Source organism: Oxyura jamaicensis, chromosome 5 (assembly GCF_011077185.1).
Source record: "Oxyura jamaicensis isolate SHBP4307 breed ruddy duck chromosome 5, BPBGC_Ojam_1.0, whole genome shotgun sequence".
In the NCBI taxonomy this organism is placed as follows: domain Eukaryota; kingdom Metazoa; phylum Chordata; class Aves; order Anseriformes; family Anatidae; genus Oxyura; species Oxyura jamaicensis.
This window is the reverse complement of record NC_048897.1, coordinates 9,674,299-9,699,074: the sequence shown is the minus strand read 5'-3', so window position 1 is coordinate 9,699,074 and position 24,776 is coordinate 9,674,299. Positions and strand designations below refer to the sequence as shown.

Here is a 24,776-nt window from a genome sequence, read left to right as displayed (position 1 = left end):
TAGAAGAGGGTCTGATTGTGAGAGTTAAAGAGGTGTAGACATTACAGTCAAAAAGGAGGAGGGAAAAAAAAGAACTATTTTCCCCTTTATTTTATTTTGTCTGTCTCTAATGGCAGTCGATTTCAAGAATTGTAACCAATTCGTGGAATAAGAGAGGAAAATAGGAACCAAAGGATAAATGCCACATCCTTTTTTGCTGCTTCAACCACTTACTGCAATGTAACCAGCATTTCCTGGCCACAGCAACTACAGGTCTGAGAAGGAGTTACTGTGCCTCAAAGAGATTATCGATAAAGTTAACGCGCCTGAAAATAGCATGCTTTCTGTTGACTTTCAGCCAGCTCAAATATTTGATGCCAAGTCAGCTGAAGAAAAGAGCAGTGGGGCAGTTGCTCTGATTTTCCACAAGCACCTCCATATTCCCAGCCCAGTGCTTGCTTTGGTGTCGCTACAAGAAGAAGTCCTGCAGCCACCAAGGCCACCAGCCCAGCGGCTGCTGCTCGGCAGGGAAGGACAGATACCAGCACATCTGCGGGGCAGTGACCTAACTTCCCTTTCATTGTGTTATGTGTGTTATCCGCACGAGTCCTGATGACTCCCCTGATGATGCTGCCTAGGATTTGGCATGTGTATCTCCCGTCGCCTGGCCTGGTTGTAGCACCGACCTTTAGGAACCCAAACGCTTAGCAATACCCTCCCTCTCTCCTACTGCTGCCTGGACCTGCTCCTCCCAGACTCTTCTCCCCATTTCTACGCAGCATGGCCAAGCTCACCTCCATATTTCTGCCAGCTGTAAAGGGACCCAGCTGTAACACAGCACCTTGAAGCACTTACGGGTTAGCAGATTGTGCAGAGACATGAAACAGGTAAGTGCCTTTTTTTATTATTATTATTCCCAATGAGAGCAATATGCCCTAATGCATCTCTCCAAAACTGGAGGAAAAACCAAATACCCTGTTGGTGTACATCAAAATTACAGACAAGAACAAATGACACGGGCTACCAGAGATTCCATGCACACAAAAGAGGACTGCTGACAAACCCAACACGAAACTTGAGGGGCAGCATGGCCTGAGAAATCAGATCTGAGTCAGTCTACAAGTCCTTGTCCAGTGCTGTAGCACCCATTCCATGCGCTCTGTGGCCTGAGACGTAAGAATGACCTTTAAAAACAAACAAAAAAAAGCAACAATTTTATGCTCCTCTTTCAATACTGATGGCAGGTCTGGAGCACAGCATCAGGGAAATCACTGATGATTCTTCACTGGGGGAAGAAAGCACAAGGACTTCTCAGACCTGCAGCTGCAGGCTGACTTTGGGTGTTACAACCTGGAATTTTGATACAGGTTTGCAGACTGAGAACAGCCCTTTAAATATGGCTCAGAGTGGGATACGCTGAATCCAAACATGTCCTGAAAGAGCTGAATACACACAGATTACAGCGCTGTTCCAAACAGCTCGCATGCAGCTTCCCTCTGCCATCAGTGGGCCATTAGTTAAGGCACACTGTGAGATGGGTGACAGGGGAAGGGCACCTCAGCAGTTAGCGAGAGGACAGTTAAATAACAATAAATACCTACAGCCTTTCACAAGATGTTCAGATTGCAAAACCGGGAGATTAGCTCGGCACAGCTCAAGCCAACCCCATAACAGTGCTTATCTCACAGCTGGCCAGACCAGTTTCTAAAATGCAAATTTATATCATGCTTTTCACCAGGCGCTGCAAACTCCTTCACTAGTACACGGCACATTTCACAAAGAGGATGTGAGGAATAACCCTTTGAAACTGCAAGGGAAATTTTACTTTCAGCCAAGTTAGAGCCCTTCCAAAACAGCGGGGTTATTGACTTTTACGTATTTGTAAAATAAAACTGGCACTCTATCCAAGACCACCACTTTGTAGATCTCATCTAACAAGCCTGGCAGGTGCAGGAGTCTAAGGACAGTGTGAAACGTCCTTACTTGCTCCAGAATAGCTTTTGGAGCCCCCCAAAATGCTAGAAATTCTTTTCTTCTCTTTTCCTCACAAAGCCTTAGGTTTTGTTTTGGCATTGAGGGAACCAGAAGAGATTTGGCAGAAAACAGCAAACTTTTTCATGGGGAGTACAGCTCACATTTTTGTGTGAGCAATGCACGTAATGGACAGAAACAGCAGAATAGTCCCCACTGCACCATTTGACTTCACACCGTGATTGCACCTCCACTTTCACATAGCACGGGAGCACACACAGACCTACTGGCAAATGCTCACACCCTGTTTTTTCCAGCAGAAGACAGTTTCAGATAAATATGTAAAATCAGTATTAATTAACTGAAGGCTACTTTAGCCACTACTCAACTGGCAGCCACTTCAGGCTCTGAATTTCTTCCTGTTTCTGAAACCTAACGCTTAAGGTTGAGGAGTACAGGAGAGGCTCATAAATGCACTGTGAACTGCCTGCCCACTATGGATTTCCACCAGCAGAAGTGGCATGCGTGTATAGATCCATCAGAGCTCGCTAGTCTGCTCACAATTGAATCAATGGCCAACTCCTCAGGAAGACACTGGCCCTTGGGGAGCAGCCCTAAGGCACTGTCGCCCCAGGGACACACAGGGAGCCCCCACACGAAGCCTGCTCCTTTCTGCCAGGTGCTACATCGTGGCTGTTGCAGAGTCCTCAGTGCTGCTTTCCTGCTCCAAGCCCACCCGGCGGATGGACTCCCTGTATTTCTGCCGTCCCAGCTCAATGATGCTTTCAACCTCGTCAGCGATGTCTTGGCGGCCGCTCTCTTTCATGGCTTTGATCAGCTTGCTCACGCAGTCAGGATCCTCGGAGTTTTGCTGAGCCCATGAGAAAAGCATGTCCAGGATCTGCTTATCAAGGTCCTCTCTGAAGAAAGGTAAAAGTGCAGAAGTAACCAAGACATTCTCCTGGCTGGCAACCCAAAGAGGCCTTACCTGAGTCCAAAGCCAGACCTGGAGCCCCATAAGAAGCCATCCAGACACAAAGCCCTTAGCTGGGCTGCCTTTTCCCTACCCATCACACAGAAGTTGTAGTTCCTGCACTAAAATCTCCCCAGACTATCTTTCCCTAACAGAAATTTCAAATTAAAGGGGTAATTTTTTTCTTAATGTAAATTTCCCACAGGAACGGTAGTTTGGTCATAACAAGCCCCATTCTCTCAACATTTTGGTCAGACCACATGTCCTACAACATGCCACAAGATCTTTTTGAATACAGATATTCACAGTTAATGCCATGGACAACTGCTCATTGTTGGAGATGGAGTCTGGCTGGGAATGCAGATCACAGAACAAAACAGGAATGTCATGCAACTGAACTACAAAGCTCATCAAGTTGGCAATTTCTGAATTGTGCTTTTCAAACGTTAAGCTTTGTTTTACAACAGCAAGAGAAAATAATCAGTTTTCCATGGAAAAGTTATGAGCACTGTTACTCAACCCATCTTTTATCCAGTGAAACAATTCCAGTGGGGAAACTTTCCACCAGCCAAGCACACATTTATACTATTGCACTGCAGCTGCCTGTGCTGTTGCTCACTGAGTCCCCGCTTACCTGTTGTTGTACCCTATGCGCTCAATCTGCTGATAGGTCAGGCCCAAGTTCAGGCCGATGGTCTGCCAGTCAGCTCCCACGCGCCTGGCGATGCTCAGCAGGTTTGCCTGTGTCAGGTAGCCCGTCTCAGCATTGCCCAGGTTCAGGGGAGAGAAGGAGAAACCGTTCTGGGGACTGGGGTTCTCACCCCAGCGGGGTTTCAACCTCTGTGTCATAGAGAAGAGAGAAGGGGAACCTGCTAAATAAATTTATTCTTGTGTGTCTGGACATTCAGCCTCCACAATGCAATTTTCTTCCTCCTAAGGAGGGAAGATCTTAACTTGAGGCTGAAGAGACAGATGTAAGAAGCAAGGAGCACTCGCACTGGCAGTGACCAGCAACACTCAGTGCTTCTGAAAAATATCAAATCATAATGCTTGCAGTCACAGCTCATACTAGAAACTTTCTTTTTTGTCTTTACAGAGCACTTTTTGGTGAACCATCTCCCCAGACCCTATTTGCCTGGTAAATAAGGAAGCATTGGTCTAGATTCCCAGCTGAGGTTGTATGTCAAAAAAAGGATGGGAGATCACGGCACACTATCCAAAAGGAAGCATTCCGACTACACAGGTATTTATTGTTTCAAGCTTCTCAAAAAAAAAAAAATAAAAAAAAAAATTCTGTAAGATAAAGTGTCTCTTTCACAGGCCTTTTAAGCCAGTAGCTCACACCAGAATACTTAAGCTCAACTCCTGTAACTACCTGAATCTAGACCTTTTTTTTTTTGGCTGCCAGTATGAGCTGGGTGACTAAGAAATTTAAAGCCAAAGCAGACACTTCCCTTAGTCACAGCAAGCTCCCTCCTCCTCCACATCCCTCATTTATTTGAAGGATCCACCCTCTCTGACCACCTCCAGTGCCTGTGCTAGACTGGTGAGATGAGCATGAGAGATGGAGACTTACTCATGTTTCTCTTTTGGGAAGTTCTCAAGGGGAGTGGGAAATCACCATGACATGGAAAAAGCACACGGGAGATTTCGGTGCTGCACATCTGATAGGACTCTAGCCTATGAAGATTCATGGAATTGTGTCTGGCTGTGTTTCAGCAATCTGTCACCACAACCCTGCCCTACACTTTGTTTACGGGAAGCTAGCACCCTTCCTTTACACACACAAAGCTCTTAAAAGGAAGAGAAGAGGCTTTCCTTTCTTTCATGTAGCTGATTCCTTGCAGTCGTTCACTGCATCCGTTGTCATGGCAGAAGACAAAATTAGCTGAGCAGAAAGGCCCTGCTAGGCCCCATCTACATTAACTTTTCTGCAGGAGACAGAATAACTCACAGGTAGTTTGATTGGCAAAGTAGCGAGCCAGAGGGAGTCTGGTCCTTTCCTCCTCCTGCTGGCCTCTTCAGGGATGCTCTCGGGAACTGCCCCTCGGTAGAAAGAGACCTTGGCAAACAGAAAGCAGAGAGACTCAGATTCAAGCACAGAAGGCAAACCTGTTTGCAGTATGAGTTTTCTGTCTGGGAAAGAGTGAATTCAGCGTTTCTCACCTATCCTCAGTCCATAAACTGCCCAATTAAGTGTGACTGGGAGGGACACTGGGCTTCTGCCATAAAGGCTGGACTCTGCCAACACCCCAGGAGTTAATGGCAGGAATGTAAATGGCAGGAATGTAAAGGCAGAGAGCGATCCTGATGAGTGATCCTTCCAGACTCTGCTCTCCGTGTGTTCAGGGGTTAGTCAGTGAAATGCAAAGCCAAGGGAAAGAGGGGAGGAAAAGAGTCATGCCCAGTGCTCAAGAGATTATCATGTAGAGCGTTGTAAAAGCAATTATGATGATGAAGGAGGAGGAAACAAAATGTCAGTGTCACTGTTGCTCACCTGGCCTTTTACAGCTTGGCCTTTTCTGTCTACAGGAGAAGTCACATAGATTTCCTTCATGTTCTTCAAGTGGGAGTAAAAAATAAACGAGAGACGTCCATCCACACAGTCAGGGCGATCTGTGTCAGAAAAGCAGCAAACGCTCAACTTGTGCAGAAAGTGTGCACCTTTACAAGCCTGGGCAACAGCCCACCATCCACTGGCAACCTCCATGCTGCCATCTACTCCTCCTACTCAGGCCCGAAAAAATTGTAACCCTCCTTTCCTCACTGGGAAAGCAGAAAACTGGCTGTGGAGCAAGCAGGTCCTACAGGTGAGAAAGAATGGCCACAAGGTGGAGGCCAAGTTCAAGAATGGAAGGCAAGGAGAGGCGAGGTGTTCAGATGGAGTCAGGTCTATCTTTCCCCCAGAACCCCCTGGAGGGTAGAATCAGGTGCGAGAGCATTCTGTAATGCACAAAACCAGGTCATCTATCTCTTCACAGTGTCTGTAGTGGGTGTGGAAATAGGAATGGAGCTAAAGGGAAAAAATATAATTAGGTACTACAATCATACATGTAATTCTTGGAACTAAGTTAGAGTCCAGCCTAAATTAGGATAGATTCTGGCCTCATTGACTCAGTGCATTTTATTGCTCTTGATGCAGTTGCACTTAATTTACACCAGTGAAACTGATCTGTGCATTCAGGTTGTGCAGGATCTGACTTAGTTTGCAGCTGTAACACGTCCAGACATAGATGAGCATAAAACACGAGGGTCTTGCTCCCTCTTGAGATACACATTAGATTTGGCAATGGGAATTTTCTGCTCTGGATTGTTTCAGAAATATCCTCTCCAAAAAGACTCTTTTACATATCTTCACCTAGAAATGGACAATGTGAATTAGATTACCCTGGGCATTCCAGTGCACTGCCTGAGATGCCAGAAAAAGAGCAACACTGGCTGCAGAAGTAGATCAGTCACAGAATAAACCCTTTTGGATATTGCCCTTCACAGGCTGCAGCAGCATGACAGGAAAAGAAAGCCTGAAAACAGCATTTTTATAGGGAAAAGCAGACACAAAAGTTGGGTGACCAGAGAATGTGACAGGTTCAGCATCCAGGGGCTGTGAGCAGTGCCCTGGAAACAGAGGGCTGCACCAAGGAGGAGTACAGCCCCCAGAAAAACAAGCCTGGGATGAGGGAAGCAGAAGAGGCAGGAGCAGAAGGGAGCCCAGTGCTACTGTACCCATATCAATGCTGATGCCTCGCTCAAAAGCTGCAAAGAACTGCTCTCCTTCAAACATCTCCACCATGTCAGATGGCTCGGGTCCTCGGTAGCGGTCCTGCAGCTTCTTCAACACTGGGTCAACCTGGCAAGGTGACAACACAGGGCCCCATGTTTGGTCTGACACAAAAGCCTGTCCCCAGAGCTGTGTCCCTACACCCATGATGTTCCTCTCACTCACCTTCAGTGGGGAAAGTCCATCTTCCACTGAAAGGATGCAAACAAAAGAACAAACACCCATACCCTATGTCCCAGACACATTCACAACCAAAAAAGAAGTGGTGTTCTGGGTTTCATGGCTTCTTTATTCCTCAGGTAAAGAGAAGAAAATCCTCTGTGGGCTAACAAAGATAGGCCAAAGCTGCCATTAAAAAAGGGTTATCAGCAACTGCTTTTTTTAACAGGTCAGTAACCTTCAAAGGCAGGGATTTACTTGCTACCTTCTCCTCCATGTAGTAGGCCATTAAAAAACATTTTCTCTGCAAAAAGCCACGTGCTACAAGAACACAGCAGAGGGGGCACCAGAAAACTCATTTTGGCAATGCAGCCTGGAGTAACAGTGTAAGGCCTGGGGTCTCAGAGGCAGTGCACGTGTTAAGATAGAGCTGAGGTGTCTGTTTTTCTTCGTATTTGTAACAGAAAACCTTCTCTCTTACCCCAAGACTACCCATGGCAGGAAAGCAGACACTCAGCACCCTGATCTCACTGTGAGTGCCATTGCTGCCTTCCCTGGAAGCAGAATTTTAGTCCAGGATCCAAAATACAACCCTAACTGATTTTCTTTCCGTGGGTCATTTCAAACAGGAGAACAAATAAAGGAAAAAGGAAGCAACCAGGTCAGAGGATTATGCGGAGACTTGGATATGCAGACCAGTTCTGGCAGTCTGATCAAATAATCCTTGGCTCACTGAGCTGCACTGTCTGTCAGGGTACAAGTTCTCCAACCACGGATGCACATTTATTTTGCTAACATCTGAAGCAACACAGCAGAGGGCTGACAGCCTGCATGCACAAGGCCAGTTACTGTGGCTCAGTTGAGTTTAACAGCCCAGTCCTCCAGGTTCACAGAGGAGAAAACAACTGCATGGCATCCACCACTGCATAGGGTGAGTTTTCCCTCTTCCCCCAGTTCCCAGTGAGCTGGTTTCACACTACCAAGACTGTGTGGTGACAGCATACCCCTGTCATGACCCTGGAGCAGGGAACAAGACCATCTGGCACACTGTTGCCCTTAAATACTACAGAGAGAGGCCCAGAGAGCTCAGGAGCAAGGCAATGCAACCCGTACCAGACCTTGTGCTTGGGGAGACACTGCAGCAGGACTTGCTCGGGGTCCTTCTTCCTCTGCAGAGCAATGAAGTTCACCTGGTACATGCGCAACCGCTCATAGACCTTCTTGGCAATGCTTCCAATGTAGGTCTTGGTGGTATACCACAGCCAGTACCTGGCACACAAGGGATTAAGAAAAAGGAGGGATCCTGTCTAGGAGAGGCAGGCATCATGTCCACAAGAGGCAGGTACTCAGACTGGGAGGGAAGGATACTATTTAAAGTGAAGGAGGCTGAGGCCAGTGAGGAAGAAAAGGAGAACTTGGGAGCTGAGGGGAGTGTGGTCTGGAAACCTGTAGCTGAAAGACTACAGATTCAAAGGGGAAAGGCACTAAGTGGAATGTGTTTCCTCCGAGGACACCCTGCTTGCAAATCTGACTGGACTTCTCTGCATTACAAGACAAGAAGAAGGGCTGAGAGCATTGTGAGGAGAGCAGAACCACAAGCTTTGCTCCAGTGAACCTGCACAATAGGCAAAAGGATTAGGGTTAGTATCAGCAGGTAAAAAATGATGGCTAAAGTGCTAAGCTGGGCCTGACTTGCAAAGGGAATGAGAAATTGGTAGGACTAATTGCATGACCCCTGCTTGGGCTGTGGGAAATGCAAGGCAGAGAAACATCTTGTCCTCAGGACTAACCCTGCACTTACCAGGAGAAGTGGGTGACTTCAAACACTGCATAGAGATGGGTGAATTCCAGCACCACCTGGCTGGTAATGTCATCCCAGGTTTGGCCCTGCACATCCCCACGGAGAAGATGCAGCCTTGACCGATCCAAGTTTAATCCTAGTAACAATGATGAAGATACTGTATGCAGCAGAAGACTTTAATATGAGGTGGATATATGCATCTCCCTCGCTACCTTTATGCATGGCTTTACATACCGAGCCACAGGTTTGAGTGATTTACTTTTTCTAAGCGCCACATTAAGACTCATGCCCTCTTGAGCATCCAGGACTGAGCCTTGGTCAAAGCAATAAAAATATGAGGCTGTCTGAATACTTCTAGGATATTCTAGCAGAATATGCAGCCTTAAACTGAGAGTGTGCTGATCTCCAACAACACAGATTCACTATACGATTCCCATCGCCAATAGCTTGCCACTTGCTTTTTTCCACACACAATTTTTCTTTGCCGATTTTGGGAATAAACTGACCTGTGACCCCGAACGGGAGGGGGAGCTGAATTCTCACAGGCCTGAGAAAATCCACCAGGGAGTCCTGGGAGAGGCAGAGCAGAGGACTGGCTCTGCACCCCGCGTCAGCCGTGAGTTCCACTATCTCTTCTGCAGAGACTGGCAGCACCTGGATGTGGAGCGCAGCACGGTGAGTGAGCAGTCAAGCACCCAAATTCCCTCATCTCCTGCTCAGTACCCCAGCACTCAGTAGGCAAACGCAGCTCTCGGCTCAGGACACAGTGGGAAACAGAAGCACAACGAACTTTGGCTGAAGTTTGCTCTAATACTGCAAGCTGGGACAGACCAAGCAATTACAGTAGTATTCAGCAGCACCCACCAGCTTTACAGAGCAATTACTTTTAATGGGACTGCTCTAATATTAGATCTGCATAAATAATTCCCCCAAACCTCGCTTGCTGAGCTGTTCTGCCACGCTTGGTGTGTTCTGCAACAGAACAAGAGGCAAAGGCTTCCCTTCGTGGCAGCTACCTGCTGATCTACTGCAGGGAGCACTGGCAGAGCTGCGAGGAAACCTCCTTCCCCCCCCTCCCCAAAGGCAGCCTGCAGCACAGCCCATTCTGCAGGCAGGGAAACTAAGGCAGAAAGTGATCAGAGATGGGTCAGCCCATGAAGCATCCACGTCAGACATGAATTGACACGTCAGACATCTCTTCTTCTGTTTTGCCCCTTGGCCTGGGTCAGCAGCTGCACCAGGGCTTAAGTTTTTTCCAGCAGGCATACCTGGAGTTTGACACTGCGAGTCTCCTCCGTGACTCCAGGAGGGAAGGTCACCTTGATGTTTGGATCCACGCTGGAAAAGAGCAAGGTCCCCTCTGTGGGCACTTGGCATTCATTTTGCACAAGTCGAGACACAACAAGGAACCAGGAGAAGTGAAGGACACGACAGTGAGCCACGTGCTTCTGTAACAGAAGACAGAGAAGAAGAGAAAACATATACAACACAATACAATAACGGCAGGAAAAAAAGAGACAGCAACACCTGAGCAGATCAGAATATTAGGACAGGGATGGAGCATGGCATGCAGCAAGTCATCACCTTCAGGACACACACCTCCGTGACAGTGAAATCTTAGAGCTGAAATCCACTCCATTTTATAGCAGCCACCTGAATGCTGAAACTCATGGCTTGGTAAAACTAAAGAGAGGAAGAGGAGCAATGTGTGTCACTGGTCATTCCAACCTGCTTACCTTTGATTTTGTCTCCTGCTCCACTTGTGTTCTCAGATCACTCCAGCTGTGCCCACTGAAGGTCCGAACAACCACCTCACGCTGGTGGAGGCTTTGCGGGGAGGCATAAGGCATCCAGATCTGCACCTCCTAGCACAGAAGCAGTAAGGCACCAACAGAAAGATAAAATCAGGCCTAGCTGTGCTCTGTGGCTTTCTGCGCTGGCAAGAAGGGGAGGCAAAGCACCGCTTGTATGTGGGGAGTAGGGCAGGAGCTGGGCATCTGCTCCATCCTGCAGCCTCAAGAGGGGTGACAGGAGACATCAGGTGTGCTGTGCGCTGTGACTGCAGGAAGAGTTCAGCAGCTTGTGGGCAGAAATGACAAAGCCACTTCTCCGGTGAGTTGCTGTCAGCCATGACAGGGCTGGTGGTGTAAGTATTGACCAGCTTGAATGGAAACCACACAAGCAGACTTTTGGGGAAGGATGTGAACTATTTTCCTTGCAGACTAAGGGCAAATGCTGAAACAGCACCTCTCTTCTGGCGGAGAAAAAGGGTTGTGAGTGAGAAAGCTTATTCTATTGGGAAGTCCCTCCCAAAAGACTCTGCCAAGCTACGGCAGAGGCAGACTGCTGAGCAGGCAGCTTGGCTCTGCCCTCACCTGCTGGAATGTGACCCCGTGAGGCTGCAGCTCCAGGACTCTGCTCAGCAGGACGTCGTGGTGTCTCAGCTTCACCCACCGAGGGTCTGGCTCCAGGGTTCGGAAGTTGATCCGCACAGGGTCAGAGGCAGCCCCCGGTGGAAAGTAGAAATGGATGCCACAGGCCAGGATCACTTCACAGCCTTCAGAAGTCACAGTAAAGCTTCCAGAAGAAATACATGGATGTATGACACTGTGCAATGACTTCAACCCTCCAAAAATTCAGCAGAAGAATCTCCCACCTTGTGTACGACTGACCTAATGAGGCATTATGTTATGCTCCCCATGCACACGCACAGTATCTACTGTGCACAATCTTGTCTGGGGCCTCATTACACTACTGTAAAGCAAGTTCTTAATAAGAGAAGCTTACCTGTCCTCTCCTGATGCAAGGCACAGTCTTTGTAGCTCTGTGGCACTGGATCCCTCTGCGGCAGCAAGGTTTGGTTAGGTTATTTACACCAGAGTAGGTTGAATTTACCTTTCAGTTTTGGCTGAATCCTAATCTGACAGAAGCTGCTAAGGAAAACCTGCTCACACTGTAGCGGGCTTCAGATCTGGCAACAGTAGCAGGAAGATGGGAAGAAGCCTAGGGGTCCCCAGACACACTGAAAATGCTGGCTCCCTCCCCCAGAAAAAAAAAAAAAAAAAAAAAAAAAAAAAAAAAAAAAACCTCAGGAGTCAGAAAAGCTTCCCTTCTAGCAGTCCTGCAGCTCTCAGGGCCATCTGTGGTCGATCACCCAGGGCCACCCGCTGGAATCGGTGCTCGCTCTTGTGAGCATGAGCACCGCTGGGAAACCCTGCTCAGATTCCTGCTCATCCGTTATCTTTCAGATGTGAATCTTTCAGAGAAAGAGCTGCTGCTCTGCAGCCTGGGAGCAGGGGGAAAGCAGGAGCTAACTACAGCAGAATCACCTCTGATTGCCTCCTCTGCTTCTAGCGTGAGCCACCACAGCCTGAAGGTCATGCAGCACATCCAAGAACTGGTGTCCTCCTTTGCTAAAGAGGCCAGACCCTTTGAGGGCCCCACCTGAACTGCTTCTCGTGAGTCTCATTTTCACTTCCACTGTAAAATGTTCCCAAAGAGTGAGCCTGGCAGGCCCACTTCCAGGGACCTCTGAGCCCTTCAGAATAGGCTCGGACTCCTAAAACCAGACTGCCTGTATCATTACAACCTCATAATTACACCAGACAAATAAATACTGATCTGATTGCCTCCTGCTTCCCTTCCCTAATCCAAATCCATTCACACCATGCTGGGCCAAGCGAGGGGACAGCTGGGCAGAACGTGCAGAAGCAGAAGCCCTGCAATTACCGGCCTGCGGGGACGGCTCCGTTTCTCCTAAGGGGTTGCCTCGGAGGTGCACGAAAGGCAAGGTCTGGATCTCAGGGGGGACGGCACGGAGGCAGTTGTTCTGCAGATCGAGCCTGGACAAGTTGGGCAGGCTGGCGAGCGATGCGGGGACTGTCACCAGGAGGTTGCTGTGCAGATGCAGCCGCCGCAGAGACTTCAAATTGCCTGCAGGTTACAACAAGCAGTGACTCCCCAGCCGGGCTGTTAATTGGGTTGCAATCAGCTCTCACCAGGCACACACGCACACGCTCCTGCCCTCCAGCACTGGGTCTCCACTCGCCTCCCGTGTGTGCAAAAAGGGAAAGGCACAATAGCTCTGCCTACCTTTAGCCCCCAAAATAAAGGGGCTGGTGAACGGGCAGAGAGGCAGCGCAGCCTGCTCCGTCCTGTGCTTTACAGCACCCAGCGCTTCTGAACCAGCATCAACGACAAGCCCTGGGCACAACGAGAGGAGGCGAGAGCAGAGCTGTGGGAAGCTGGGCTCTGGAATTCAGAACCTGGCTCCATGGAGTGCTCCGCACCAAGCAGCCTGATTTCTAGCCCAGCTTTGCTTCCCCTTAAGCCCCAGTTTTACTGTTTCCAGTCCCGGATGCTTCCCAAAAGCAGCAAGGCCAGACCCGCAGCTACTGTAAATTGTACATAAATCTGAGGAGCCTTTCTGAACCACAGAAGCAGAAAGCGTGGTCCATAGTCATTAATGCTCACAGGGAGTGACTGAACCAAGTACGTCTCTTCTGGTTATCCCTCCCATTTTGGCTCTTTTGGGGAAAGGACAGCTCCTGCTAGCAGCTCTGGGGACAGAGAGAAAGGGCCTCAGGGGTCATAGCCTGACCAAAAGCTCAGCAGGCCCACGTTGTTCTCACTCCCCTGAGGAAACACATACCTAAGGAGTCTGGGATGCTCGACAGCCGATTCCCAGAAAGATCCAGCTGTGTGCAGCTGTGCAGGTTTCCAACCTCTTCAGGGAGGACTTCCAAAGCATTTTCTGAAAGATCCAGGTCCTTCAGTGCCGCCAGGTCCCCAATGCTCTGAGGTAAGTCCTTCAGCTGATTTTTCATAGCGGAGAAGAAAGTCAGCTTGCTCAGAGAGCCGAAGTCTTCGGGGAGTGCCACCAGGCTGTTGTGGCTCACCGAGAGCACGCGGAGGCTGGGGAGGTGAGGGATGCAGCTGGGCAAGGTGGAGAGGTTATTGAAGCTGAGATCCAGGTGGGTGAGGCACCTCAGGCTCCCGACTTCTGGCGGCAAGCTCGTCAGGGAGCCGTGCTGACACGAGCCAAATTCATCCCTGGCATGGCCACCTAGGTGCGGAGGGGAGCGGAGGAAGAGGTCAATGTCCTGCAGGGATACCTCGCCAGCCCATGTGGTACTCCTGAAGCCGCGGTGCAGAGGCTCAGATGGTTACCACTCACAAGGAGCAGCACAGATTACCAAGTTTGCTAGGTTGCCTGCACTTCGGCTCAGATTCCTGACCCACAAGAGGGGTGTAAATGTGAAGACCCGCTGGGAAATCAAGAGATGCCCCAGTGAGCTCAGAGTCCTGCTAACACATCAGAGGCAAAGCTCAGAAAGAGCAAGGCCACTCCACACATCTACCACCCCTCGGGAGGGTGGCCCACGCCCCTCCAAGCCTTCCACTCTTCTGCCCCCCCACCACCACCGCTGGACACCACACACCACTGCAGGGATGGAGGAGACCTTCCTGACCCTCCGGGCTCTGCCCGTGCTGCTGGGGACAAACAGCCCCAAGGAATGAGACCTGCCCTTGAGAGACAGGGGGGCGGTTGTGGAAAAGCAGCGAAAACGTGGCAAAAAGCAGGTAGTTCATTTTGTGCAGGCCAGATGACAGCACAGAGAGAGAAGGGCACAGGCCCTGCCCCAGCCTGTGACACCCGAAGTGGAGAAGGGTTGCACCCAGGATAAAGAAGTCGAGCACACAAAAGCAAATTTCCAGAACTCTCGGTTTCTTCTTCTTCCACTCTTGTCTGATTGTAAGCACATACAGCAGAGGGCACCAGACATTTGTTGTGCTGCATAATGGTAAAAAATGTAAACAAACAAACAGGCACCCTGCACTTCACACAGAAGAAAAGCTTAGCTGAATTATTTTATTGCACTTGAGGACGCTCAGAGTATGCATACAGCTCACAAAACAGTTCTCCAAAAATCCATTGCCATCATGCTCACCTTACGGAAAGGGAAAGACAAATGAAATTATCTGTATGAGATTTTATGGGTAGTCTGTGTCAGGCATAGAAATGACCCTCATTCTTTAAAGTTTTCAGCTGAAACCCCTGAATTTTGGCTACAAACCCACTCTTTTTCTCTACCGAGCTTTTAAAAAGTCACCTGCCAAAGGTGAAATGATTCAGTCAGATGTAGAAATTATATCATTCATATGGAGACTCCTACAGTAAAGAGATAAGGAAGGCAGGAACTGAGATAATATTCAGATGTGTTACTGTTACTACAGAATGCTGAGTGGCAGGCACCCTGGGTCATGCCTTTGATAAAATGTTGAGCAGCCTCTTCTGGTCTGTGCCGAACCCTGCTAAACCTCCACTCCCTGACACAATGCAAGGATTAAGCTAAGACTGATTCAGAACGACCTGCAGCAAAGGCAGCTCGTTATACTTCCCAAAATGAAAGGGGAGCTGAACATTTATCAAAAAATCAGGCATCTTTCAGTCCCCCTCTCCTTATATAACTTTTCAAAGAAAATGCTCTTCTTCCAGAGGATGGATAAAGAAAATGTTGCAGCGTCAGCCTCACCAGACCCAAAAACTGGTCCCCACGCAGCCGTAGGGAGAAAGGAAGGATATAGGAGTCTGGAAGCTGATTCTTGTTGAAATCAGCATGCAGCTCGGAGCAAGGCTAAGAGCCAAAGCCGTCGTACAGGGCACTAGAACTCCAAAGCCCCAGAGGCAGTTTGTCCTGCCAATGTGGAGAGAAGGCAAAACCCGAACCTAGGCGATGGGTCCAGGAACTCACCTTTGAGCACCAGGGACTTGAGGTGCTTCAGACGAGGCAGGATGCCCAGTGCAGTGCCAAGGAGGCGATCGTTGCTGCTGAGCCGCAGGAACTCCACCTGCACCACCTCTCCCCGCCGCCCCTCGAAGAGCTGCAGGAGCCGTCGGCAGCCGTCGGGGTACACATCCAGATTGAGCCTGTTGTCTGCCAGGCAGCAGTCGGCGAGCGTAGGAGCGCCCGAAGCCCCCTCCCCGCGCTCGTCCCCGAGCCCCAGCAGCTCTGCCATCTTCTGCGTCTTGTCCACGGGGTCCGGACATGCTCCGACTTGCCGCGCAGGCAGGCACCGGCGGCACCGCGAGGCAGCCGGGGTGAGGAAGAGGAGGGAGGACGGCTCTGAAAGGGAACGCGAGTGCATGGTGAAGGCCTCCGGCCCCAGCACAGGGGGGCTGCAAACAGTTTATAACCACAGCAACGGGGCAGGAGGGATTACAGACAGGGTACTGAAAGCTTTGTGGGCAGAGGGGACAGAAATGCAGGTGACAGACACCGTGGAGGCTTCTCCCTCCCAGTGAAAGCCTCCGGGTTTCCCTAGCCAGCGCCCGTGACTTCAGGGAACGGAGTAAACATCCGTTATTCCCATTATCCCCCAGAATAAATAGCAATAGGAGCGTTAAAAGACATAAACATAAGTGCCTATGTTTGATGTGGATTTCAAAGTGCCTTAGCAGGAAGGTCAGGAGCTTTCCAAGCACGGGGGAAAGCAGGGCAGGGAAACCGAGCCAGCAGCAGTGCCCCACAGCCCGGGCCTGCACGTTGCTCGCAGGCTGCCACCAACCCCCAGCGAACCCAGTTGTGAAACTGGTTGCCAATGGTTTGAAAACGGAGATGAAAATGGGCAAAGGGCAGTGGAGCAGACGTGGCAGGGCCGGGGAGAAGGGGCTATAAAAGGCATGGCTGTGGAGGGGGGCACTGTGCTGTGCAGCGAGAGCGGGGCTCACACGGGGCTGCCTCCGCAGGGCTGCTCTCGCCAGCACCCTCCACTGCTAGAGAGAAAGGGGGAAGGTATGCTGAGAAAGGTTTAATGCTTAAGGAGCAGAGGTATGAGATTTGAGCGCATTAACTGCTCCTCTGCCGCTTTGGTGCCCTCATCCTTTGGGACTTTCAGAATGGGCACTCTGAGAGTGCAAAGATGAGCGCAGGCATTTCCTTTGTTTTTATACCAAGTTGCCTACTTCTAAGTCTCCCATTAGCTTTTATTTCCACTTCCTTTGTCTTTTGCAACTCCTCCTGAGCTTGGTAATTGCAGTGGCTTATGATGCAAACACCAGATCTTTTTAAACCCTGCCGCTGCTGAATAGGTGGATAAATGTTTTGTTTGAGTGAGGGGTGCAGAGCTACAAAAACCCTTTAGCAGCTTTAACATCTGAGGCCAGCAGAAGCAAGCCAGAGTCCCTGCAGCACCCCAAACGTGCTCCTTTTTACCCTTCAGGGGTGGGACATGGCAGGACTGATGCTCCCCAGGACACACAGCTCCATGAAGGAGCAGACACCTTATGGGCACATAAGGACGTGAAGAAAGAGCACATGGAAATGACTGCTTTAGTAAAAAAGTAAGTATTTCTTACTAAAAACAGTAGACAACACATACACAGACCTCACAGCTCTCTTACAGACAGGCGTGAGCAAAAAGACAGCTTTGTAAAGCGGCTGATGGTGAAGAGGCCCAAGGCCTCAGAGCCCACAAACGCAGCCCCACGTGTCCACACAGGACAAGGGCCGGCGTGCTTGTGCACGAGCACACAGGCACGCACGTGTGCACACAAAATGGTGCACACACACCCGCTCGCCGCAGGATATCCTCACCCGCCCTGCTGCCAGCTCCGGCAGCCCCAGGACCCCTCCACCCCCCACCCTGCAGGGCCCCGAGCCCCCCGGGTCCCCAGCAGGACCCCCGGCTGAGCGGCCAGGCCGAAGGCGCTGTGTGTCCCGCTGAGCACGCCCGCACTCATCTCACCCCTGTGCCCCGTCCCTGGCACACAAAACCCGTGTCCCAAAAGCCCGGCTGCACTTGTGTGGCTCGGCCAAGCCCGGCACGGCTCGGCTCAGCCCAGGCACTTCCTGCAAAGTTTGCTCCGAGCCCTGCTGCTGCCGGGGCGGGCCGAGCCGGAGGAGGTGCCGGATGCAGTGGGGCGAGGGGCAGGCGGCTCTGGGGATGCAAGCAGGAGGCTGGATGCAGCCCAGCTCCGCAGTCGGGGCCCACGTGGCTCCGCTTTGCGATACAGATGTGCCAAAATGCGAGCCCGCAGGGAAACCGCAGCTGGGGGGTCACGGTGCCTGTTGTGCTCTTCGTGTCGCTGTCCGTAAGGACAGGTTTCCAGCTGGCGCCTCAACACTGTGGGGCTGCTGCATGATGCCCCACAAGAAGCCAAGTCCCCACACTCCAGCGCCGCTTGCTCAAGCTGAACACAAGCTGTGCGGCGCCCTGCGGGAAATCTGGTCTCCCCGGGGGAGTAAGCACCCCGCACGCCAGCCCCGGTGCTATTTAATTCACCAGGCAGCAGCGCTTTCTGATTTACCAGACAGCTCCCAGCACTTCTTGAGCTGCAGAGCTGGGAGCCTGGCAGCGCCAGAATTACCAGAAGGAAGTGATAATTATCCTCTTTAATATCTTTATATCAGCTTTAATATCTTTATTGATGACTTGGATGAGGGAATTGAATGCACCCTCAGTAGGTTTGCAGAGGACACCAATTCGGGGGGCAGTGTTGATCTGCCAGAGGGTAGGAAGGCCCTGCAGAGGGATCTGGGCAGGATGGGTCGATGGGCAGAGGCCAACGGGATGAGGTTCAACATGGCTCATGCCGGGTCCTGCACTTTGGCCACAACAACCCCATGCAGCGCTACAGGCTTGGGGCAGAGTGGCTGCAAAGCTGTGCAGTGGAAAGGATCTGGGGGTGCTGATCGATGCTCGCCTGAACAATAACTGGCAGCATGCCCAGGTGGCCAAGAAGGCCAGCGGCATCCTGGCCTGTGTCAGGAATAGTGCAGCCAGCAGGAGCAGGGAGGTGATCGTCCCCCTGTGCTCTGCTCAGGTGAGGCCGCACCTCGAGTGCTGTTCAGCTTTGGGCCCCTCACTACCAGAAGGACATCGAGGCCCTGGAGTGTGTCCAGAGAAGGGCTACGAAGCTGGTGAAGGGCCTGGAGCACAAGTCCTATGGGGAGGGAACTGGGGGAGGCTGAGGGAACCGGGGGTGTTTGGTCTGGAGAAGTGGAGGCTCAGGGCAGACCTCATTGCTCTCTGCAACTACCTGAAAGGAAGGTGTGGGGAGCTGGGGGTCGGCCTCTTCTCACAGGTAACCAGTGATAGGACTAGAGGGAATGGCCTCAGGTTGCACCGGGGAGGTTCAGGTTGGCAATGAGGAGACATTTGTTCTCAGAAGAGCCGTCAGGCATTGGGACGGGTTGCCCAGGGAGGTGCTGGAGTCACCATCCCTGGGGGCGCTCAGGGAAAGGTTGGACCTGGTGCTTGGGGACACGGTTTAGTGGTGACACTGGTGGCAGGGGGACGGCAGCACCAGGTGATTTGGAGGTGCCTGTGACCACTGACGGCGGTGACACACGCACCCTGGGGGGGCAGCGGGGGGCCCGGGCAGCGCCCCCTCAGCGCCCGCCCTGCCCGGCTGGGGGGGGGGCTGGGGTCAACCCGCCATGCCCCTGAGCGCTCTGCGCATGCGCCACCACCCTCCCTCACCTCACCGCCCGCGCCACTGCATTGGCTGTTCCCCGCTTCCCTCCGGCCTGGCCCAATGGCAGCGCGCCTTGTTGAGGGGTGACGGGAAGAAGGCGTCGCCGAGGGCCCGCCCTTTCCCTTTCTCCGCCGGGCAGCAGCGGCGAGCGCACGTCCCGGGCCCCGCTCCCGCAAAGTGAGCGCGAGGCGGCCCCGGGCCCCCCGGGCCCCTCGGCAATGGTCGCGTCCGGCTGGGCCCGGCTGGCGGCCGCGGGGAGCTGGGGCGGGGCCTGGGCGAGTCCACTCGGGGCGGGGGGGGGGGGATGGCGGCGGCGGCCATGTGCGCCTGGGCCTGCGGGGACGGGAGCGGGGGGAGGTGGAAGCGCGGCCCCCGCTGCGTTGCGTTTAAATAAATCGTGGAGAAATGAGTACCTGGGGGGGCAGGGAGGGTTGCGGGGCGTTTACCCGAGCTCCGCGCGTTAAGGCTGCGTGTGTTGCAGGATGCGTTACGTCGCGGCCTACCTGCTCGCCGTCCTCGGCGGCAACGAGGCGCCCACGTCCAAGGACCTGAAGAAGATCCTCGACAGCGTCGGCATCGAGACGGACGATGAGCGCCTGAACAAGGTGGCGTTGCCTTCTCCTTCCAGCCGTAGCTGCACCACAGCAGCTCCTTCAGCTTGCTCTGTTACCGTATTCTGTATCTTATCCTCGTTGTGTCAGTCGGAACTGGGTGGGCTTTGAGGTCCCATCCAGCCCTGTGACTCCACGGTCAAACCTTGGAGCTGCTCCCTTCTCTTTAGTACCCTTGTGTTTCCCTTGCTGTCGATCAGGTCTGCCTCTTTTTTTTTCAGGCTCTCACAAATAATTACATACATGATTTCCAAATAACTGCTTAGCCAATCGGAGCAGCTGTGTGCAACGTTGTTCTGGAAGCCTGGCTTCCCAGTGTAACTTCTGTCGTCTGGAAGTATCCCTATCAGTCGCTGATGCCTTCTGATTGTTGCATCTAGTAATGTTCAGTGGGGTAGCAGCTTCAGATACGTATTTATTGGAAGCTTCTATCTTGACATAAGGTGTAGCTTGCGCTTAAGCATTTAATTTTGGCTCTCGGTCAATTTCTGATTGAAAGTGAACGATTCTGAAGGCATGATATACAGCAATAAATTCTTACTTAGCATGCTGCAAGGAAGCATTTGTCCCCTCACCAGGATCATAGGTACATTTTAACATGGGTGGTAAAGATTTTTCAATAATATGCAGGGACTCTTTGGAAATAAGTGCTGCAATGATTATGTTGAAAAATAGTCTTTTTAAGAGGGTGTCCTAATGGGAACGTGCATTGTGATGTAGCAGACTTTCAGTCCTTGGGGAATGAAGAAGAAATGGCCATGGGGGTGGCAGGGGGAAGTCTTAGCACCTGCCCCGTACATCTGTGTGGTGTTTCTGGAGAGATGGAGGAAGAACAGTCACTTTCCCAGCTGGAAAGTGTTTTTCCATTGGCCCAACCCAGTGATGAGTTGAATCAGCTGAGAGCATCCTTGTATGATTTGTGATGTTAGTTTGAACTTGTGGTACTCCTGTGAAACATCAGGGCCTTCGGCCTTGGCCTGCTTGATCTCTTTAATCCTTTCATAAACTCGTTGGTTTCTCTGTTCTCTGATATCCAGAAAGCAACTCTGAAGTTTGTGTTGATCATGATTAATTTATTCTGTTTGTGCTGGCTGTATCTGTTGCGAGCGCAAAGCTAGCGGAGCCTTAAAGGCACCTTGTAGATGAAGCAAGTGTACAGGCACAGCATTTCACAGGCTGCACGCTGCATCAGCCGGAGGTGCACATTGGAAACCTCCCAGAAGGCCTTTGGTGACTGCAGCGTTCAGCACTGACCCGTAATGCAGGAACTGACTAGGAGGATCTGTGGCATACTCCTGTTTATTACAATTATTTGCATGCTTTAGCAACTTGTGTTTTCGTGAGTTGCTTTCCTCATCCCTGCTTATACAACAGTGGTAGTAAATCTGGAGTTAGGACTCTGTGTCCTGAGGATACAATAACCAGCGTGGCTCTAACATTTGGTAATGCTAGGAACAGGACCCTGCGGTTGCTGGTTGGGTGCCCAGTGCCTCAGAGGCTCCCCGCGGACGTTAAGCAAGAGATGCTAACAGTCCCTCAGCGACTAACAGGCCGTTAGTGGGGTTTCCCAGCTGGCTCCACCACGCCTGTGTATCCTGCCTTTTGTAAGGCCCATGGATTCGTTATGAATTGATCGTAACAGATTTCATGAAAAATCTTTCACGGAAAAATAGGAAAGGTGTAGATGGAGTTCTTGTTTCAGTGTCCTCTTCCTTCCCCTGAGAAATACGGAATGTGGGAGCTGTGTGAGCAGCAGGTTGGAGGCGTTGCGTGTTATGATTAATTGGTGCTTGTCTAAGTGTAGCTCGTACTCATGCTGTTTTGAAGCTATTAACGTTTTAAATCTAATTTACAGGTTATTAGTGAGCTGAATGGAAAAAACATCGAGGATGTCATTGCTCAGGGTAAGTACAGTCTCTGAGTGTCACAGATAATTGCCTCTGCTACTTCAGGAACTTGAGAGCACAGAATTGTTGCCAACTCCCCGATTATTCATCAGTTTCCTTGTGCAGTTGAGGACTTCCATGCTGGATCCCTGTTGAAATGGCTGGAATCCAGCAGGTCCATTCTAATTCCTCGCAGGTTGGTGCCAGTACCTGCTAGGTTTCGCTTGTGGACCACATTAAACTGGAAGACTTAAATGTGTCTGAGCTTACTGGTAGTCTGCTCGTGACATAGTTTTCTGGACATGCTGAATGAAGGAATTAGCTCTCCTTCAATACTCTTATAATAAATTCTCTTTGCGTTTACCCACTTGTTACACACTAACTACGTAAAATAGGAAGAAGAGACTGTTAAATGTAATTAAGTGCCAATTGACTTTAAAGGCACAGTTACACCCTCAGTGATTAATGCAAGCATCTCCAGTGCGTATCTCTGCTGGAGCTCCCCACGTCTGGCACTTCCTTTTTGTGAAGGCAGGACTCTGGGTGCTGACTCTGCTCTTACCTGCTGGCTCCCACTGAAGCTGGGGGCTTACAACATTGCTTGACTGTGTCAGAGGGCTAAAATAACGCAGAGCTGGGGTAGCGCAAAGGTCTTGATATAATTGACTTCTATTTTTGCAAATACTTCGACACGAGGGAACTCTTAGGCATACATTGGCTTAAAGGTTGCCAGCACTGTGCCTGGCGTTGCTGTTCAAGTGGTAACAGGACATTTCTGTCCGTGTGGTCTGAAGACCTAAGAGAGCCATTATGCGTGTGCTTACGACACATTTAAGGTCTCTCTTTATGTAAGACTTTTTCTTAAAATAAATTGTTTCCTAGAACATACTGACATGTATATGAAACATGTTTGTTTACTTGGCTAGCTTATTAGAGCTTGAAGTAACAAGGAATTATTTAGAAATGGATTCCCAGAAATTGGAATACAGGCAAATGTACTGTGTACATGACCTCTGAGTGCCAAGGGAGCCTTGGTATGTGACAAGCAGATGCCGGAGAGCTAGCTAACGTGCTGAAGACGAGCATAAATCAGAAGTGAGTTTGCCAATCTCAGAGGAGATGCAATAGGTTTCATAGGGTGTTGGAAAATTTGGTTAAAATGCTGTACTCTTTGCCATAAATTTCTTCCCTGTATGGCCCCAGTCATGCCCTCAGTTTTCAATACCTTTTTTTTTTTTTAAAAAAAAAAAGACTACTTGTGTGTTTGAGAGGGGGGACTGTATACAGCAGGAAGCTTATTAATGTGCTGTTGTCAGGGTAAGCTTTCATTAGGAATGATTTTTGTGAGGTTTCTTGTTTAGTTTATACTTTCTTACAGGTGCAGCTTTGTGCTCCTCTCGCTAACAGTGAGAGTTTGGTCTGTGATCTGCAACCTGACTTTTCTTGCACTCATTTCCTCCTCTTGCCAATTGAAATTGTTTCTGTTCTGTCCTGTTCAGGCAATGGCAAGCTTGCCAGCATGCCAGCTGGGGGAGCTGTAGCAGTCTCTGCTGGAGGGGTCTCTGCCGCTCCTGCTGCAGGTGCTGCCCCTGCTGCCGGTGAGTATGGATGGAGAGGGGTTGTTACAGGGCGGCTGCCTTTTCCCTGTTAAAATCCTAATGCTGAAGTCCAAATTTCAAGGTCTTTCCACTTTGAAATGTGAACTAAAAGGTTACTTTTGCTATGGGCAATTAGAAATGTTGGCTCTTTTTTATTCACCTTAAGTTTGTTCTGGCTTAGAACTGAAAATCAGACAGGCTTCACTGTGTAAAAGGCATCCCCTCAAGTAGCAGTGTCTGTGTCCCTGCAGTGTTTGTATTTCCCTGTTGGAAGGGGATGGCAGTTGTGAAAGTGAACTGTGCAGGCTGAAATACCATGAACATGGAAGCTGGGAACACCAAAATGTTGCTTAAAAGTCTCTACAAAAATAGAAATAGTGACCCTTGTCTTATCTTCTCTCCTTCAGCTGAGGAGAAGAAAGAAGAGAAGAAAGAGGAATCTGAAGAATCTGATGATGACATGGGATTTGGCCTATTTGATTAATTATTTGTTATACAGAAAATATTAAAACTGTTTGTTTTAAATGTTTTTTTGTTTATTATTATAACCACACAAATGCTACTGTATTCAGACAGCTGTTCTTTAAATAGCTATGACAAAGCTTTGGTTTTTAGTTGGACCAGATGATCTTGAAGGTCTCTTCCAGCCTTAATGATTCTGTGTATCTATGAATTTTATGAGCAAGCCATGGAACTTGACTCTCAAAGCAGTCAGAAATTGCTCGGCTTGTTTGAATCTGGGTGCTTGGCTTTGGTACTCCCATCTATTACATAGTATGTGGCAGCTGAATTTACCTGACACGAATGGAAATTCACCTCCATGCTATTGCTATCTCAATTAAGAAAAGTCCTATCCAGCAATAAAAAAGCTTATTGTGGAACTGATTAAATAGATGCCCCCAAATATACAAAGCCATTTGAATGGAGAGCAACTCTAAATTAGTCCAGCAATGTAATTTCAGGGTTAGTTATAATTTTTGTAAACATCTAAAACATGCCTGAGATCACTGCTGCCTCAGATTTCCAGGATCCAGGCACAACAATAAAATGCTTCTCTATACTTGGATTTCTTGTGACATCCAGAGGGTTAACATAGAACCTCTAACAAAAAAATGCTGCATGTGTCCTGTTGTTCTTCTTGGCACCCCGAGATCAATGCCAAGATGGTCTCTTCATATTCAGTGTCTGTTGTGGTGGCAGCTGAAATACCAGGACACGAATCTCCTTGATGAGAACATAAAAACCAAAATATTTTATGATGGAAGTAGTATTTTTGGAGAACTGAAGGTGATCTCTGCTGTAGGCAGAAGAATGTCAGCTTGGGAGGACAGCAAAGGTTGCTTTTATAAACTGCCTCGTGCTAGGAAATGATTCCAGCAGGCAACTTCCAGTGAGTTCTACAGCAGTTCTTGGCTGTCACCACGACCACGAGTAGGTAGCATACATGTGATGATCTTCCCATGCCAAGTCTCTGCAGGTAGAGGCAAGAGAGGGGCCCTGGAGCAGTGCGCTGTAAAGCTTTGCCAGCGTAATTAAGTTG

At 50.0% G+C, this 24,776-nt stretch overlaps 2 protein-coding genes and 1 non-coding gene across 3 annotated transcripts; 2 read left to right on the top strand and 1 right to left on the bottom strand.

Annotated features, from left to right (window-relative positions):
- Positions 1–862: 862 nt before the first annotated feature.
- PIDD1 (p53-induced death domain protein 1) lies at positions 863–17,528 on the bottom strand. Its single transcript, XM_035327857.1, has 16 exons — positions 17,410–17,528; positions 15,417–15,788; positions 13,313–13,726; positions 12,391–12,594; positions 11,449–11,503; positions 11,037–11,238; positions 10,398–10,526; positions 9,930–10,109; positions 9,168–9,315; positions 8,662–8,797; positions 7,979–8,129; positions 6,647–6,770; positions 5,421–5,539; positions 4,878–4,985; positions 3,558–3,763; positions 863–2,870 (listed from the first exon to the last, which is right to left on the bottom strand). The coding sequence occupies exons 2-16, from the start codon at positions 15,679–15,681 to the stop codon at positions 2,633–2,635; spliced, it is 2,679 nt and encodes an 892-aa protein (XP_035183748.1). The 5' UTR covers positions 15,682–15,788; positions 17,410–17,528; the 3' UTR covers positions 863–2,632.
- A 1,631-nt stretch (positions 17,529–19,159) lies between these two features.
- On the top strand, positions 19,160–23,765 carry RPLP2 (ribosomal protein lateral stalk subunit P2). The gene is made up of 5 exons (XM_035328605.1): positions 19,160–19,318; positions 19,623–19,746; positions 21,608–21,656; positions 23,138–23,236; positions 23,644–23,765. The coding sequence occupies exons 2-5, from the start codon at positions 19,624–19,626 to the stop codon at positions 23,718–23,720; spliced, it is 348 nt and encodes a 115-aa protein (XP_035184496.1). The 5' UTR covers positions 19,160–19,318; position 19,623; the 3' UTR covers positions 23,721–23,765.
- Positions 21,812–21,944, top strand: LOC118168714. The gene has a single exon (XR_004751751.1). It is a non-coding gene; the product is annotated as a small nucleolar RNA SNORA52 (small nucleolar RNA).
- Positions 23,766–24,776: the final 1,011 nt, after the last annotated feature.